The following is a 19,095-nucleotide window of genomic DNA, read 5'->3' on the forward strand; positions in this document are numbered from 1 at the left end:
CAGCCCATTTCTGCTGGCCATGGCACTAACCTTTCTTTGTCTGCATGGACCCCCTCCCCTATCTTTTGACAGTGATTTGGGATTTGGGGCTTTGTTTCCAACTTCTGTCCAGATTGATTTATAGTATGACTCGACGAGTGTTCCATATTTTTGAAGCCTCATCCATTTTCAAAGACATGACAATTTCTGAAGGCAAAGCCTCGGGTACCATTTTGGTAATGAAGCTCAAATCTCACGGTGATGATTCAAGTTACCAACTCAAATGTTACTTGGGGAGACAGATGTGTTCAGTCCTTCCCAAGAAACCCTGCACAAGTCTCTGATTCTGCCTGAATCTTGGTGTCCTCACCTGTCAAAAGGAGTCAAATGGTCCCGCTCTCCTTACAAAAATGGTGCTTGTCAGGATCTGATATCCACATCTGATTCTTGCCCTCCTTTCCCACCTTATATATGCCTGTCCTATTTTCTTCAAACACAGTTTAATCACAGAAAGAAAAAAACCATACCATCAGCTATAATCTGCTGGTGCACATGGATGCCAGCACTGCGGGAAATAACGTGAAGAATCCAGATTCTTCCAACTCAGACGGCCCGCTTCAACGTGAAAATGAAACACAACATAAGAGAGAGGCCATCGGTTTCTTCACGTCACTCTGAAACTCCCTTCAAGGGAATAAGAGCTGATTATCTCGTCTTCTTTCAGTTTCAGATTTTTTCCCCCTCATACGCATTTCCAATGGAGTCTTTACTTGCACATTGAGAGCAACCAAGATGGTTCAGCCCCAGCCTCTTTCCTTCTCAAACAGGTCCATTCAGTCTGTCTAATTTGCAGAATTATAATTCAAATGGAAGGAAAATAGACTCCGAGAACTCTCTAGATATGATTGCGGTGAGTTTTAAAACACATTTTCAGAAGACAGTGGCTGTAGATAACGAACCGTATGGTGGAGTAATGGGAAATGAACAAGCAGCACACTGCGGGAGTCGGGGGCAATTTACATCTTCAGGTTTGCAGAGGGATGCTGACTGCCTGTGCACAAAGATGCAAGAGACTGATTATGTGGCAGATTTGCATGTGGCTCAGTGGGACGCTCTGAGCGAAGCTCAGGAAGACGCCGGGTCCAGCAGGGAACCTTGTACCTGTAATAGCTTTTCCTGCAAACACTGGGAGCATGTCAACCATGCAGGGATGGGGGTCTCCCAGGGTAGCTTGTCATAATTAAACCAAGGCCAACCTTCACCACCGATACACAAAGAACCTCCTTCTCTACCATATGGTGTCATCAGAGGAAAATGGACTTTAGCGTCTGACAGACACGAGCCAGAATCTAGAAGTTGCCACTTATTTGCTCTCTAACCTTGAGCAAGCCACCATATCTCACAGAGCCTCTGTTTCTTTATACATAAACTAGAGGGGGTGCTGATGGTACTCATGTTGAATGTCTGCTAAAAGAACAATCAGGGGCACCTGGGTGGCTCAGTCGGTTGGGCATCCGACTTCGGCTTGGGTCATGATCTCACAGTTTGTGAGTTCAAGCCCCATGTCCGGCTCTGTGCTGACAGCTCAGCGCCTAGAGCCTGCTTTGGATTCTGTGTCTCCCTCTCTCTCTGCCCCTCCCCAGCTTGCACTCCATCTCTCCTCTCTCTCTCTCTCTCTCTCAAAAAAAATAAAAATTAAAAAAAACTAAAAAAAAAAAAGAATCAAAGTCACCAATACAAAGCCTCTAGGCTCTAGTCAGGACACAGGAAGTATTTTTTTTTATCATTAATATTTTATACAACGTGGGGAATTATCTCCATGTGCAGATAGCCAATTTCTTTGTCTTCAGAGTCTGAAAGCACCGTAAGTCTTCCAGAGCTTAGAGCTCGCCACGGGGAATATCCTATCCCTCTCTATCTCTGCCTCTCCCTCTGGCCCACCCAGGCTCCAACAGCGAGACAAACAGCCTAAGTGGGGAGCGAAGCTTCTGCTGCCAACAGCACAGATGAGAAAGCCACACTCCGCACCTACAGAAGGCAGCCCATCACAGCCACTTGTAGCCAGAAGCAGATTGCTGGGGTAGAGCACTTCACTGTTCTGTCTCTTTGCTAACAGACAAATGTCATCCCTGTCTGCACCAACAGCATGTGCATGGGGAAATAAGAGAGACCGACAGAGACAGCGCGGAGAGAGACAGGAGCAGGTCCAGACAACATACCGCTGAGGTCTGGTAGTTGTAGGTGGACTTGGAAACAGTCTACCTGCTGCCCACCACATGAACTGTGACATGAGAAAAATGGGAGGGGCCTCAAATGTTTGTGATTCAGTTCAGAAAGTGGGTCACATGACCCACATCCCTTGGATAACTCGCCCCCGATCTTTAGGACTCAGGACACATGTTAGCTCTTTCAGGAAGCCTTTGTCTATCATTTTCCTAATAGCCGGGCTTGGTAGATGTCTTGCAGTGCCCAAGGCTTGTCTCTACTATTAGCATTCAACTTACTATGAGTATGTTGCAACTGCAAGTTCATTTCTCTGTCTCTCCCTCTAGACCGTGAGCTTTGCGAGGGCAAGGACATTGTGTGATTCATCTCTCCTTCACCCATACCTACCACACTTGGCACAGCTAGGTAATCTGTAAATACCTGGCAAACAGATCAGTAAGGGTGACTGGGTGGGCTCAAGAATGATGCCCCACATGGATGGATGAAAGACAGCTGGCCAAAGGGTTGACAGCCAATGGGCAGACGGAGGGTTTATTACATGACTGAACACTGGATGACTGGAGAGATGGACCTGTGGATAAATGGATGGATGAACAGTTCAATCGCATCAGACACTTGTAGTTTGTACTCACTTTACCCCAAAGAGTAGTCACTTACCCCAATGTAAAGGCTAGGTATCGTCTTTTCTCCCCTCCACTCAACTTCCAAGGCAGATACTAGCCACAAGAATCTTTTGGCCCTTTCTAAAATTTCACCCTAGAAACTGTACAAAATGGTGGAATGAGCACCAGACGTGGAGGCTCAGAAGACCCAAATTTGAATCTTTTCTCACTATTGATGAAAAATGTCACTGAATATCTTCAAGTATTCCCTACTCCAAAATCAGAGAATACCACCCACTTCACAGGGTTATCATGTAGCTAAAATTAAATTGTGAATATGAAAGCTGATATTGTAAGGTCTGGCATAGAACAGGTGCTCAGCAACGCTTATGATTATGTGCGTTATATTCAGAGGGTCGCTAGAGTCAGTCTCCTAGTCTATTCACGTTCAGATTTGGAAATATGCTTTAGAAATATCATATCTGTTACCCAAATGAGAGCTCACTTGGAACACCAGTATACTAGACAGATAAAGCATTACCATCTCTAGTTAAAGCCAGATCCCGTCTCATTAGCTCCTCTCCACTCAGAGACCACTGTGGTACTCTGAAAGAATCTGGCAGCCCAGGGAACAGAGAAAATAAAGCTCTGTCCTGTGTGATGCATGGGAGTCTCATCCTACGTTGTGCAGTGTCGAGCTGGAACCATGCTGTTCTCCTTCTCCCTCTCTCCCTCTCTCCCTCTCTTCCCCCTTCTGTCAGAGGAGCCCAGGGCCTTGCCTTCGTCTATGCATAGATGAGTTGATGACCCTGTCAGAGAATAAAAATGGTTTTCATCTGTCTCTTCAGGAGTTGCTAGAAATATTTCTGACTGAGAAGCTCTCTGAATAATTCACTCATTTGAGATCATTTAAATAATCTATTCACTCATTTTCATAATTGATGGCAATGGCACGCTATCAAGGGTACAGCTTTTGTCTTACATTTATACCATCTGTCAGCTTACTCATGCCCCCCTCGCCCTCAGATAGCTTCCTTATCAAGTTGGGTTTAGGAGTTCCGTAGACACAGATACTCTACATGACATCATGGTCGACTCTGGCTCTCTTGAGAGAGCTCCTGCTTGGGTTCCAACTCTGCCTTTCTCACCGACCCCTTGGGCAGGTCATTTATCCCGTGTGGCTTCCAGTTTATCTCCTGTGACATGGAACCCCAATTATAACCGAAGCTGGTATTTACTGACCATCTACTGTGTGCCAGTCGGTGTTCTAAGTACTGGATCAACATATATTTAAATTTTCTCAACAACCTATGATGGAGGTACTATTACCAGATCCCTTTTAGATATGGTAAAATGCAGAGAACGTTGTGGTATTTAAATGAGATAATGCACTGAAAACATTTAACTGCATCACGCGACAGGAGCTCAACGAATGGCATCTGCCACAATCATGACCCTCACATCAACCAACATCACCACTACCTCTATCATCATTAACAATCATCCTTATTAACTTTCTCATCAATGCATGCTCCCGCAGAGATATCTTGTCTGCGAATTGTTTGTTTGTTTTTTAATTTCTGAAACCAAGAAAACTTTTAGCAGAATGTTGCCTTGCAGGAGAGAGTACTGGTTTAAATGCTGTTCATTTTGGAGTTGGTTTGAAAAAAGAGAGAGAAACAAGGTAAGCCAGAAGGACACACACACACAAGGAGACGGTATCACTTATTTCAGTTTGAGGTGTTAGTTTGCTAGAGACCTACTATATTTCCCCACTGTGACCTAACATATTGTACTGTGTAGGTATTTAAAATAGCCATGCTGCACGACTCTAGGGAAGTCAGATGATCATTTTAAATCTTTTGTGATGCCTTACCTTTCCCTCTCGAGGGCTCACATCATTTGAAAAACTTAATGATCATTACATAAGGAAAACAAGCTAAATTTCACACTTCAACTCTGCTAAGGTAGCAATACCACCAAACCCATTTTACAAAGGGGCCTTCGTCTTTAGATGTAGACTGCGGAGGAAAAAAGCAAGAGTGGGGAGGAAGCGAAAGGGGGTGGGGGAGGGAGAGAAGAAAGACTAACAATGTCATTTACGGGCACGACAGATTGCTCTGGAAGTACTCAATCCAGAAATGCCGAAGCACACACCCACGCCTAAAAATTAAAAAAAAAAAAAATCTGATGCTTCTGCTCTGTCATGAATCTCTCAGCAAATCATCCAGTGAATTTCATGTGCTTCCAATCCCCTTCTGAGGTGCCTCTCAGGTGGCACTACCACTGTCCCTGTTCCTGCCTATACTCCCTCTAACCCGAGCGACTTAAACAGCCCCTGAGAAATTTCCCCAAAGATCCATGCCAATCACCATTTTTAAAGCAGCAGCAGAGTGCATGTGTAAGCGAGCTGGCTGTGGGGTCGGTACCCTGGTTTTGCACCTTTCTAGCTCTGTGAGCCTGAGATAATTGTCGCATTTGTCTGGGCCTCACTGTCTAACTTATAAGAGAAGGTAACATGGCTTCTGTATCACAGTCCTCGTATCAGGATGAGATGAGTTTATATATTTGAACGCTTAGCGCCTTACGTGGTGCTTCAACAATACTAAACAAATGTTAGCTATTATTATTATCATCATTATTCTGTTTTCTCTTCTTCTTCACTGAATAAAGTGCCGTAGCCCAGAATTCACAATACAGCACGGTCCCTCTTTCCCATAATTTCCCTTGCAACAATCCGTATTCATTTTCTATTGTGTAAGCAACTGCCCCAAATTCAACTGCCTGAAACGGCACCCCTTTTTACGGCACCTCACAGCTCCGTAGGCCCAAAGCCCAGCAGGGCTCAACTGGGTTCTCTGCTTGGGGTCACACAAGGCCAAAATCAAGGTGTCAGCCAGCCCGGGGTCATGGCTTGGGGATCTGGGAAGAACCGGCTTCCAAACTTGTTCAGCTTGGTAGCCGACAGCCTTGAGTCCCTGCTGGCTGTTGGCCAGGGATGAAACTCAGCTCCAGGTGGCCCCCCACATGCCCTGTCATGTGGCCCCTCAGTCCTCAAGCCTAGCAGTTAAATCCTCCCCACGCTCGAATCTGTCTGGCCTTCCCTTCTGCTAGCTGTTGCAGAAAATCGCTACTTTTAAAGGGTTCGCAAGATGACCTTTAGGTCTACCCTGATAATCTTCCTCTTGATTTACTCAAAGTCAGCTGACAACCCCTTTGGCTCCCTCACCTAAGCATCATGGAAGGTCTATCTCATCATATCCACACACCCTCCGAGGGGAGAGGATTAGGGGGAGGGGGCGGTGAGGGGCACTGGGGGCCATTTTTAGAATTCTGCCAACACACGAGCTATGTTTCAAACACACTGAACTCCTTGATTCTGGGCTTCACCTTACGATGTTCCTTGCACCTGGAATGGCTTTCCCGCACATACTCACAAGTCTGGATCATGCCTGTTCTGTGACACCTTGTTCAAGTGGTAAGTCCTCTGACCGAGATGCCTTTGATCCTTCTGCCTACAACATAACGTGTATCTTCTCTAAATACTGTAGGGTTTTATCAGAACATCTTTTGTGGCACGTATCACACCATCTTGCATTTATGAGCCTCTCTGAGTGCCCTGTTAGACTCTTTAGTATATTGAAGGCTGGTCTACATGTTACTGCAACCCTCAACAATGACTTGCACACGGTAGGCGCTCAGGAATGTTGTCTGATAGAATACGTGTGTGGATAAATAAGGGTTATAGACCCCCAATCCAACCATGTCTGCTTATGGGAGACAGATTTAGCAGAAAAATAAATCATTCAGTAACAATACAAATGGAGGACACACCAGAGGCAGGAAGTGATCTACACCCATAAACAACATTTCACTGGGCATCGATCGGTACGGTCTCATTCACCAGAGATGACTCAAGGGGCAACAAGACACCAATTTCCTTGCTTCCTTTTCCCTCATTACCATTCCTCTTAAACATTGCTACTATGCATTATATTCCAGAGGAAGAAAGAGGCACAGAAACTAAGATGCAAAAAGTCCTGACAACCAGGACGACATGGACGAAACCATTTCTTCACTGTCATAAAGAGTAAATCTATGCCCTAAAGCAGCACTCCACATCCTTAACGGGCATGAGAATCCTGAGAAGAGCTGATGAAAAAAGCAGAACCAGAAATGATCATTCCACAGGTTTGAGGTAGGGATAAGACCTTTACCTCGTTCCCATGGTGACTGTGATACAAGTTGCCCCAAGAACTACACTTGATTTGGCCAACACTAAAAGATGTTCCACATGGGGTGAAATTCTTGAAAACCAATTTTTCCATCCATTCTCAAAACCATTCTACAGGTATTTTAAAAAGATTTTAATGTTTATTTTATTTATTTTGAGAGAGAGAGAGAGAGAGAGAGCGCGAGCGCAAGCAGGGGAGGGGCAGAGGGAGACAGAGAATCAGCACAGAGCCTGATATGGGGCTCGAACTCATAATCCAGGAGGTCATGACCTGAGCTGAAATCAAGAGTCAGATGCTTGACCAACTGAGCCACCCAGGAACCCTTCCATTTTACTAATATTGACTGAGTCTTGGCTGTTGAGCACCAGACATAGAATGGTCAAAGGGCAAGTGAAAACTTGAAAACCAACTTCATTCTCTCAGTGCTAGTCACAGCCAGAGCGCATGGCTTCATCAATTGGGCTGCCATTGTTTTCTAAGTGAAGCGGGCACATGGTGGAAGTCAAAACGTGCTTGTGACGGCTTGCGGAATGTGCAAATGGTGCGCTTCACCAACGCACAGAATTGCTCTATTGATTGTCACTTACTAGTCGCCTCTCGATTATAATTTTCCTCCATGACTTCCGTCACATGATCATTGGAATATGTGTCTGCAGAGGCCAAACACAATGCTTGCATAAATACTCCAATCTTTCAGCAGAACGAGCTTTTTCAGAGATTCTTGATATCAGACAAAAACACACACTAGAAATCTGCACATTCTCAAGAGTTCCTGAGACTCACAGGGTCATTCTGGGCTAAGCAAGGTGGGAAAGTGGGGAGGAGTAATAAAATACAGTGATCTAGAAGGGAGAGGGCTGGAGCATTCCATAATTGGAAATGACATCATGTCACAAGTGCATGTGACAGGCAATTGTTTGGACATCACCACCATTGATGAAAGCCTCCCTAAGTCTGAGGACACACTGACGTGCCACATCATGTCTTGGGTGGCTCGGTCAGTTGAGCGTTGACTCTTGATTTTGGCTCAGGTCATGATCTCAGGGTGGTGGGATCGAGCCCCATGTTGGGCTTGGTGCTAAGCATGCTCTCTCTCTAAAATACATAAAAACAAAAAAGAAATTAAAAGGAAAAGACTACCCTGTACCAAGAACTAGGGTGAGAATCTTACATGCATGATCCCATTTAGTTTTTTCAACAGCTCATCTCAAGGAGGCATTCTTAGCTCTGCCTCCCAAACAGAAATTCAGGTTAGTGACCTGTTTCAGGTCCCAACACCCTCTGCCAGGTACTACATGATGGAAGCTGGAGTCCTGGGAGCTCTCCACCTGGGGGTATTCTGCAAGCAAGTCTAGAGATCGGGAGGTCTGAGCTGCAGTGCACAATCTGGGAGTCATCCTATGCGGAAGGCAGTTGGCGCCGAGGGCACCAATGAGAACGCAAGCAGACTGGAGAGAAGGAAGGGGAGGAGGGTGCTTCAGAGCACCAGAGTGGGACTCTGGGTTTGGGAAGACACGATATGTGCCTCTCATGTCTTCTGGAGCATTACTATCATCCTTAATTAGTGCTTCTCTGGAAAACAAGAGGGTTCTTTTACTTCAACAGGTATGGGTTTTGTCCTATTCCTGCTTGAGGTCAAAAATTCCAAACTGCCTTCAAAATCTTTCTTGGAATCTCTCTCTCTCCCTTTCTGTCTCTCTTTCTAAATCTATCTCCATTGTAAAGCTAGTCTGTACATATGTGTATATTTGTGTGTGCACATATACATATATACATTAATTTAAAATTAAAACAAAAATTTTAAATGTTTATTCTTGAGAGAGAGAGACAGAGACAGAGAGACAGAGAATGAGCAGGGAGGGGCAGAGAGAGAGGGAGACAGAATCCTGAAGCAGGCTCCAGGCTCTGAGCTGTCAGCACAGAGCCCAATGCGGGGCTAGAACCCATGAACCATGAGATCGTGACCTGAGCTGAAGTCAGATGCTTAACTGACTAAACCACCCAGGCACTCCCATGTATATGTTCATTTTAAAGCTAGTATAACCCAAAATGGTAAATACAATTATTCCCAAAGCATTGCTTTCAAGTAGTTAAGAAGAAAATGATTCCACTTGGAGAAATGCAGTCTATACTCAAGCCCAGCTCCAAAGCCCCTAACTTCTTGAAAACTACCCCAACTGGCCAAGTCAAGTTCACCCTTCTCACCCCAGTGAAGGCTTGGTTATGAGCTATGTGAGGAGGGGGATGGTTTCTTACTCATCCTTGGAATGGCCCCGGTGCCTGATGGAATGGTGGCCACAGAGTTGGCCCGTAGTGGGCACTGGGGTGTCAATTGCCTTGTATCTATGGCACTGTTTTCAAATATCTCTGGGAAGCCTTGGACCCACCAAGCTCCAAGGAAGAGCAAAACCACTGCAGAAAAGGAGAGGCAAGGAGCATGGAAGTCCTGACTGGCAAGAAGAAAGCCTGCTTAGCACCGAGTTCTAGGTCTGCTGAACACAGGTGGGCACTGTGCACGGCACTGGAATAATGCCCTCCAGCCACACACAAAGGCCCCGCGGAGAGCCAATGCCCCTCCAACGGCTTGTCACGATTTCCAAGACACCCTCCTTACATGCGGCTGCCTCCCGTGATGCCACTGGGTGACCTCAGAGACAAAAAGAAGACGCCTCCGAGCCCCAGAATAACAGCTCCCTCCTTCGGCAGCCTGTCCCCTTTGACGACCTGCTGTACTGTGTGTCCTGCTGGGGGGCAGGTTTAAGGATGACATGACTGGTATTTAGCTGCTCCACTGGCTTCCTCTTTCTTCAAGACAGAAGCACAAGGAGTTTTTTCTGAAGCACTGGATCCCCTGAGTGCCGAGAGAACAGACCAACCACAGGAAGCAGTTGTACAGTCTAAGCTCCATTCGGCAGTAATTCCCCGAGCTGCCTTTTTGAGAAATTGTTATATTTCAACAGGAATTGGAAGGAGAACACACAAAATATTAAAAGGGCACTTTCTGCGTCTGGAAACAGCACATCAAGGGCAGCTTTCTTTTATGCAATGTTATCACCTGGGCTGCAGTGGCCTCCCTGTACACAGGCTCTCTGGCAAATGAGCCGGATCCACGGGCAGCACTGAAAATTCACAGGGGTGAGCCAAGCTGGACCCAGGACAGGTGAGATCCAAGCAAGGAGATGGATTTCACAGCTCCACAAGGGATCCTCAGGTTGTGTAACTTCAAACTGTTGAAAAAGAACCCCAAAACACAACACCATAAGGCAGAAAGGCCCACGTTCCCTACCTCCTATTAAGAATAAGAAGAAGGCAATTTGCATGTTGGCTTTGCATTTGTAAGAGGAAAGAAAACCCAGAACTTGAAGGATAGATATAAGGAGTGGGTCCAGGAAAACATTACAGGTTGAAAAAAAAATAAAAAGGCATGTCCTGTGTCCCAGATGCATTGAGCCCAGCTCAATGATGGAGATGTGGGCCACAGGGTATACCAGGTGCCAGTTAACTAGAATTCAATTCTTTCCTAAAACCTCACAAAAGTACACAGACTCCCACCCCACCCTCCTCCACATGCAGACTAGAATCTAAGTTCCATGAGTACAGAAGTTGTTTTTTTGTCTGTCTTGTTCACTGATAAATTCCAAGTATCAAGAATAGTGCCTGGCACGTAGTAGGCACTAAATAAGTATTTGTGGAAGGAAGGAAGGAAGGAAGGAAGGAAGGAAGGAAGGAAGGAAGGAAGGAAGGAGGGAGGGAGGAGATTCGGTGCTTGGGTGTACCGCCTACAGGAGAAATAGAGCAGGTGTTCAATAAACAATGGTTATTGTTGATATAATTAGTATTTGTTTCCGGGGGTTAAATACAAAAACTTAGGCAACACTGGTAGTTAGTTGTGCTGGGAATCTCAATATGAAGGGTTTCAAAAATTGTTGTTAATTAAGGTACAACAACATGCAAGGAAATAAACAGATCCTGGGTAAAAGTCTGATGCACTTTGACAAATGTCAAGATAGAGAACAATGCCGTAACTTGAGAAAGCTCCCTATGCCCCTCCTCCACAAAAGCAACCACCATTCCTGTTTCTAACCCCATAGACTGGTTTTGCCTCTTACTGAACTTTACATAGATGGAATTATATAGTATATTTCTCTGTGTCTGCCTTCTTTTGTTCAACATAATGCTTGGCAATTCATGCATGTTGTAAGTATTACCAGTTCATTCCTTATTAATGAGTAGCATTCCATTTTGTGAATATACCATAATTTATTTACCCATTCTTGTTGCTGCACATTGGCATTCCTTCTGATGTTCTATTATGAAGAAATCAAGTTGCAATGAACATTCTTATACAAATATTACTTTGGGGGTATATGCTTATATTTATTTACAGTAAATACCTAGGAGTGGAATTACTAGGTTGTAAGGTTTGCATATGTTTAGTTTTGTAAGAAACTGGCAAACACTTTTCCACAGTGATTGCAATTTTGCATTGTGATCAGCCATATTTAAGAGATTCAGTTGCTCCATATCCTTGTCAACACTTGGTATTGTCAGTCTTTCATTTTAGCCATTCAGTGGGTGTGAAGTGAAATATCATTCTGGTCTTAGTTTGTATGTCTCTGATGATCGACAATGTTAAGCATGTTTTCATTTACTTACTGGCCATTTGAGTAATATCTTTTGTGAAGTGTCTAACTTAATTTCACACTTCTGTGTTGTTTTTCTTTTTATTATTGATTCATAGGAGTTCTTTGTGTGTATGTGTGTGTGTGTGTGTGTGTGTGTGTATGTGTATGTATATGAATAAAACCATAGTTAATATTCTTTTCCCAGTCTGTGGCTTGCCTTTTCATTTTCTAACCGTGTTGGTACATGAGCAAAATTTAAAAATTTTTAAATTTTGGTGGAGTCCAGTTTATTATTTTTACTATATGCTTAATGCCTTTTGCATTCTACTTTCTCAGATCACAGCAATACCCTCCTAAATTTTCTTCTGGGAACTTGACAGTTTTAACTTACATTTAAGTTGGAAATTTATGTTAAGTAATTTTTATGTATGATGTGAATTATGGGTTAAGGTATTTTTTTTTCTATATGGATATCTGGTTGATCTAGCAACATTTATTAAAAGGACTTTCTTTTCCCTCACTGTCATAATTATTCATCACAAATCACTTGAATGTATGTTTATAGATCTATTTTCATCACTTTATCACTATGCAAAATGTTACTTATAGGGCTTTCATAGATAACCTTTATCAGATTGAGAAATCTCCCTCTTTACCATGAATGGGTATATTAGATTTCATCAAATGCTTTTTTGGCATCTGTTGAGAAGACCATGCAATTTATTCCTTTATTATATTAACACGGTAAGTTAGACTGATTTTTTTGAACATTAAACCAGTTCATAAGATAAACATCCTTTATCCATGATATATTATTCTTTTTAATATATTGCTGGGTTCTGATTACTACTATATTGAAACATTACATAGAGTGGTGTCATTTCTTTTTAAAATGTCTCATGGAATTCACAGTGAAGCCATCTAGGTCAGGTGTTTTTCTTGTTTTTGAAATGGGAAAGATTTTAGTTATGAGTTCAATTTCTTAGCAAGTTTAGAGCTTAGAAACTTAGGGAATTCAGACAGTCTATTTCTTTTTATGTCCGTTTTGGAAATTGGTGGGTGTTTGTTTTTTTTTTTCCAAAAAAACTTTGCCCATTTTATCTACATTGTGGAATTTGTTGGCATACATTATTCCCAATTTTTTGATCATTTTAATGTCTACAGGATCTATAATGTCTGTGTTAATATTCCCTCTTACATTTTAGTACTGATTATTAGTATTTGTGTTTTCTATCTTTTGTGTGATCACTTGCTAGAAATTACGAGTTTCATTAACCTTTTCAAAGAACTAGCTTTTGGCTTTGTTGATTTTTCTCTATATTTGTATTTGACTTTGATTTTTACTCTTATATTTATTGTTTTCTTCCTTCTACTTCATTTGGGCTCCCTTTGCTCTTTTCCTAGCTTCTTAATGTAGAAGGTTCAATCACTGACTTTACACTTCCCTTATTTTTTCTATTTATAAGCTGTCACAGCTATAAATTTCCCCCTTAGCACATCTTCAATTTTATTCTTCAAATTTTGACATGCTGTCTTTTTCAAGGTCATTTCATTCAAAATATTTTCTTATGTCTTTTTTTCTTTGACCCGTGGGCTATTCACAGGCCGGACCTAATTTCCAAACATCTGGTGATCCTGTAGATATACTTTTATTATTAACTTTTGTTTTAACACTGTGTGGTCAAAGAAAGCATTCTGCATTATTTCAATCCTTTTAGATACATCGAGACTTGTTTTATGCTTGAGAACACAGTCTACTTTGGTGAGTTCCCTAAGTGCACTTGAAGAAAAGTTTCTTTTGTAGCTGTGGGGTGTAGCAGGCAAAATCTTCCAAAGCTTTCTCTTCATCTTCCCTTCTAGGAATGCATCATTGATCGTCCAGAGTCAATGCATCTGTTTGCACAGAACTTTTTTCTGATGCTAGTTAATTATAGGACGGTTCCTCACCACATCCTGCATCTTCCTACCCCTAGGATCTCTCAAGCCCATCTGATGTGCAAAGTGAAAAGAAATCTCAAGCTGCTGAAGCAATTTAGAAGCCATGCCTTGCTTGTCAAAAAAGACAAGATAAAGACACAGGCTTCCTTTTGATCTCTTTTATTCTGCTCTTTATGTGATAGTATGGCCACTGACTTGGAACTTGGTGGGAGAGTGGGAAAGTGGGACAGATACTGTCATCGTTCTCATGGCGTCATCTGTAAATCCTATGACATCTCCCCTCTCTGACTCAGGACACGGCCTTGGGTAAGACGTGTGATGATTTTTTTTCCCTGCAGTGGTGTTTTTCATTTTTTAATAGTTAATATACATGTTCTATAAAATGTGCTTTACAAGAAATATAATCAACCTGTGATTTGTAGAAGTGACATGCTTAAGTTTTGGAAATGGGTTGATTTAAAGTAAAAGACTACAGAGATGAAAATACAGGGGTTCCTCCATATGGCAAAATGTGTAATTATGGTACATAATATGGGGTTTAGGCAGACTCGTGTGATCACTGCTCTGTAGCAAACGTGTACTATTGTACCAACATGAACCAAACTTTAGTCTTTACATTATTTATCCTAAGTCCTTCAAGGACCCTTCCTAATGAGATGTGAGAAGGTGACACACAGAACAGCACACGATCACCACAGTTTACCCAGGAAAAGCATTCCGTCTGCACCTTATGATATTTGGTCTGCCGTGTTCCAAGAAACATCTGGTCCTGGTCATGGGATGGGATCTGGAGCCGCTCAGCAGAAAACATGTGAGGAAAAGGAGTAAGCCGAGCCCCTCTGTGGCTCCTGCTTTCACCCTTCCCCTATACACGGCATGCCGAAGGATGCTCACCTTTTCCCATTCTCTGTCCTTGTTCAGCACAATCACCACCAGCCTGGGGTGCACCTGATAGCCTTCCTCAGTGAAGGACAAGTCTTTGCCATCCCATGTCACGTTAACCATAAATCTAGAGAGAGGAAGAGAGAAAGACATGTTTTTAGGGAAGAATTCAAGAGGTCAGATGAGCGGATGCCACCATCAACGTAACACTCAGAAAGTGAAGACTTATGTGGCCATCATCATGCACGACAGGTGGCCTCTATCCAAGGAAGTATTAGTACCCGCGTGGGCACTGCTAATTGGCCAGGCACTCATTTCCATGAACCTGTAATCACTCTCAGAATCCCCAATCCTGTTTAGGCATTAGTAATTGTAATTAGCACATGGGATGGACCCTTCCATCCTGCCATGCCCATAGACTTCTGTTCAAATGATAGTACAGGAGGGTCTTAAAGCATGTTCTATTATGTTTTAATAAGCTTCCCTAAAGGAAGCTGCTTGCTCATAAACCACATGGTATACAGCTTCCAAGAAATAGTATCCCATCTGTTCATTACTCATTCTACTAATACTTATTAGATATTTGCTACAGGCCAGGACACAGCCACTTGGATGAAGATAAGTAAGGAAACAGATAGGATCCCTCTCCCCATGAAGCTTATAGTCTAAAGGACAGGACAGGCATTAATTAATTACAGATCTATGACAAGTGATATAGTAGAGAGGTGAGTGTGCCATGTGGAAGTGAAACAGGGGTCAGGCAAGGCTATAAGGAGTCAGTATTAACTAGGTTAAAAAAAAAAGGACATAAGCATATTCCAGGCAAAGGGCAGCAGCACATGCAAAGGCCCTGTACTGGTACACATGAGGGATTGACTGCAAACCAGCGAGACCAAAGCAGAGAGAGAGACAGAAGAATGTGGGATGTGGTATGGCTGAGAAGATGAATCGGTGAGATACAGCAAGACTTTTCAGGCCATGTTAAAGACTTTTGTTTTTGTTTTAAAACAATAGGAAGATACTGAAGGTTTTAATCAAGGAGGTGGTACAATCGGACTTTTCTTGTATAATATGACTTGAGTGTTGTGTACAGAATGAGTTGGAGGGGACATGGGGGTTGGTTACACTGTGCTTATTATCCAGGTCAGAGAGGATGTTGGCCTGGGAACTGTTGTGGCCCCAAAAGAAAGGGAGGAGAAGGAGAAATACCAGCTGCCACAAATAGGACCAAGTGGAGAATATTTAGCAGGTGTTTAGTGATGTGGAGGTTGGGAGAGAGAGGCATCAAGGACAATGCCTCGCCTCACCATCCGCCTTATATAACATCCGTATGGTCAACCCTTAGCCTAGGTGTTTTCATTGCACAACATCTGTCTTCCTTATGATACTCTTATCTCCAGCACCCCTCAAAGCCACCTTGCCTGTAGGCAAGATGGATGCAGACAGGGAGGAAGGGAGGCAGAGGTCAACTCCCATGATTCGGGTGGGAGGGTCCCAGGGATTCCACTTCTCCTTGCAGCTTAAGAAAAAGGTGAAGCTGTCAGACTTGCATGGGAAGATACCACCTGGCAGATACTCAGTTAATGTAGTATGATAGGTTGAAATATTCAGAGATCCCAGACAGACAGGCTATCTCAAGGCCATGGCATTTTCTTGCTTCACATTCCCTTAACACCAAAAGCAGCTGAAGAAGTAAAATATTAAGGAGGAGAAATAGACTATGAAAAAAATTCTAAAACCAGGGACTGTTCTAACTGGTCACATGTCTGCCCCTGGGCAGCCATAGTGGAGACTGTGTTGTGCAGAGGGAGAATCAGGTCTCCAAGGACAAGGTGAAGAAACTGGGGAAAAGGCAAAAAAGAAAATATTGTGTATCCATTCAATGAACTATTTGGTTTTTTTTCTAAATCGTGTTTTGATGACAAGTTAAGGGTGAAGAGAAAATGCTCACTATTTAATGTTAAACAGAAGAGAATAAAAATAGGGTTTGTCTATGCACAGAGGGATTACAGGTACCTTTTATTTGTGTGTGTGTGTCTTTTTATTCTCCAAGTTTCTTGCAAATAGTGTTTGTTAAAAAACAAAAATAAAGTACTGCGATTCTAGAAGGAGCAAAGAGTAATCACTCTATTTGTTGTGCATGCGAGGTATCTGTGATCATTTCCTCATAGGTATTTTGTTGATTCAACAACTATTTACTGAATGTCTATTATATGTCAGACCCTACGGGGAGTCTTCTAGATACAGGAATAAAAACCGCAGTGGCTGTCCGCCCTCCTACAGGTATCTTTACCACTCAGTGACACAGGCACATAAACAATGACAGCACGTAGAACACCACTCATGCACAAATGCACAGTGAGTGGGAGATGTAAGAATGCCGAGGAAGGCCCCTCACTCAACCTAAGGGATACAGGTGGCACTTCCTGGGGAATCTAGGAGAGTAAAAGGGTTACGAAGAGGTGGGAGAAAAGAGTTCTGAGCCAAAGAATCACCCTGAGTAAAGAGGAGTCAGCAAAGGCAGTGACACATGCTAGGGAAAGCAGGAATAGCTTAGTAAGCTGAGGGGCAGGGGGATTTGTCTGAAGAGAATCCCTGAAGCCAGATCGTAAACGACTTTGAATACTGCCCTGAAGGGTTTGGATGTTGTTTAGAAGACCATGGAGATCCATGAAAGGTTTTAAGTAAAGCAGTCATGCAGTCGGATTTCCTGCCAAGAGAAGAAGTAAAAATGCTTCTCTGCATTGAAGGACAACTCCAACGTTTTTGTTTATGTCTAAAAACCTCTCACTAACTAGGGGGACCTAAATTACTCTGTTTGCATTTTTCCAATTTGACTTTTGCTTTTGTTCCCCATGATTAATTTTAGCCGTGGCCCATTGTAGCATTGGAGTTCATATTTGGTGGGTGAGTATGTTGACAGATCATCACCACAAGTGTCATCCATCCGTGTATACATCCATCCATCCATCGTCTGTCCATCCATCCATCCATCCATCATTCTGTCAATGTGTCCATCCATGCATCTATCCATCCATCCATCAATCCATTAATCTATCTGCCCGTCCATCAGTCCATCCATCCTTATATCATCTGTCCATCGTCCATCCATCCATCCATCCATCCACCCATCCATTATTCTGTAAATCTACCCATCCATGCATCTATCCATCCATCCATTTATCCATTCATCCATCCATCTGTCAATACACCCATCCATGCATCTATCCATCTATCAATCCATTCATCCTTCCATCCATCCATCCTTTTATCGTCCATCTGTCCATCCATCCATCATTCTGTCAATCCACCCATCCATGAATCTGTCCATCCATCCATCCGTCCATCAGTCCATCCATCCTTGTATCATCTGTCCGTCCATCCATCCATCCATCCATCCATCCATCCATCAATCCACCCATCCATGCATCTATCCATCCTTCCATCCATGTATCTATCCATCCTTCCATCCATGCATCTGTCAGTCCATCCATCCTTGTATCCATCCATCCACCCATCATTCTGTCAATCCACCTACCCATGCATATATCCATCCATCCACCCACCTACCCACCGTGTATCTATCTATCCATCCATCCATCCCCACCCACCCATTCATCCATGTTTCTGCCCATCCATCTGTCCATCCATCCATCCATCCATCCATCCATCTATCCATGTATTGATCCATTCACCCACCCACCCATCCAACCTACAGACATATTTGAGTACCTACTATGTGTCATGACCTGTGCCAAGAGATGTGATAGGAAAAATGATACAAAAGTAAACAAATACATTCCTGCAATAAATAATTGGAATAAAGACAGTAAGTATGAAATTAGAGATTTGTATTAAGTAGGCTGGCGAAGAGCGTAAGGAATAGAATGGCTCTGCTCTGATGGCAGAGTTGGAATCAGGAAACAAAGTGGAAACGTTTGGATTGTGTCAGGAAGGGATAATAAGGGCTGGCTAGGTGAATGGCCAGGGGAAAGGGGTGGTGATGCGCTGCATGGAGGAAGCCATAAAGCCAATGGCATAGAACCATGGAACAGGATGGAACACTGTTCATGGAATTTCAATATAAATATTGCAGACAAAGACCACCAGTGAGTAGGAGCTAGTATGAAATCAGTTGTCAAGTCACTCTGTATTTGCTACCCAAAACTTAGGGTTAGGCCAGCCAATTCACTAAGGTCTTTTTTTAGTGTCACTGTTGTTGTTGTTGAATCAAATTAGCTACCAAGCCAGGTTTCAATTTGCCCATCCCTTTGGGATGGAAAGAGCTCAGGATGGATCTATCTAATGGCCCAAATGTGGATGAACTGAAAATTTCAGTCAATTATCAAGAGGTTTAGAAATATCCAGTTTGTTATCTTTTTGGAAAAGGCAGACCAGAGAGCAAATCCTTTGGCTCTGACATAGACATGAGGCCGGGGAGGGCCACTCACAGCATTACATATCACGACTGAACACCACAGTCGCTGTTTTATCCACGGAGCTGGCGTGTACCACGGAGTATCCATATCTTCTTTTGATATGCCAGCTGAATTACTTAAGCCTCCCTCCTCTTTGATTCCCCATCATTATTTCTTCCACCCATTCCTC

The 19,095-nt window shown here is 43.2% G+C and overlaps 1 protein-coding gene across 1 annotated transcript in view; it reads right to left on the minus strand.

The window, feature by feature from the left end:
- The window catches only part of LOC115504318 (glutamate receptor ionotropic, NMDA 2A), an 81,789-nt gene that overhangs the window by 27,288 nt on the left and 35,406 nt on the right, over nt 1-19,095 (minus strand). The window contains exon 2 of the mRNA XM_032591634.1: nt 14,500-14,614. Within this exon, the coding sequence (XP_032447525.1) occupies nt 14,500-14,614 (115 nt within the window). The remainder of the gene's footprint in view (nt 1-14,499; nt 14,615-19,095) is intronic.

The sequence above is a fragment of the Lynx canadensis genome, chromosome E3 (genome assembly GCF_007474595.2).
Source record: "Lynx canadensis isolate LIC74 chromosome E3, mLynCan4.pri.v2, whole genome shotgun sequence".
Taxonomy (NCBI): domain Eukaryota; kingdom Metazoa; phylum Chordata; class Mammalia; order Carnivora; family Felidae; genus Lynx; species Lynx canadensis.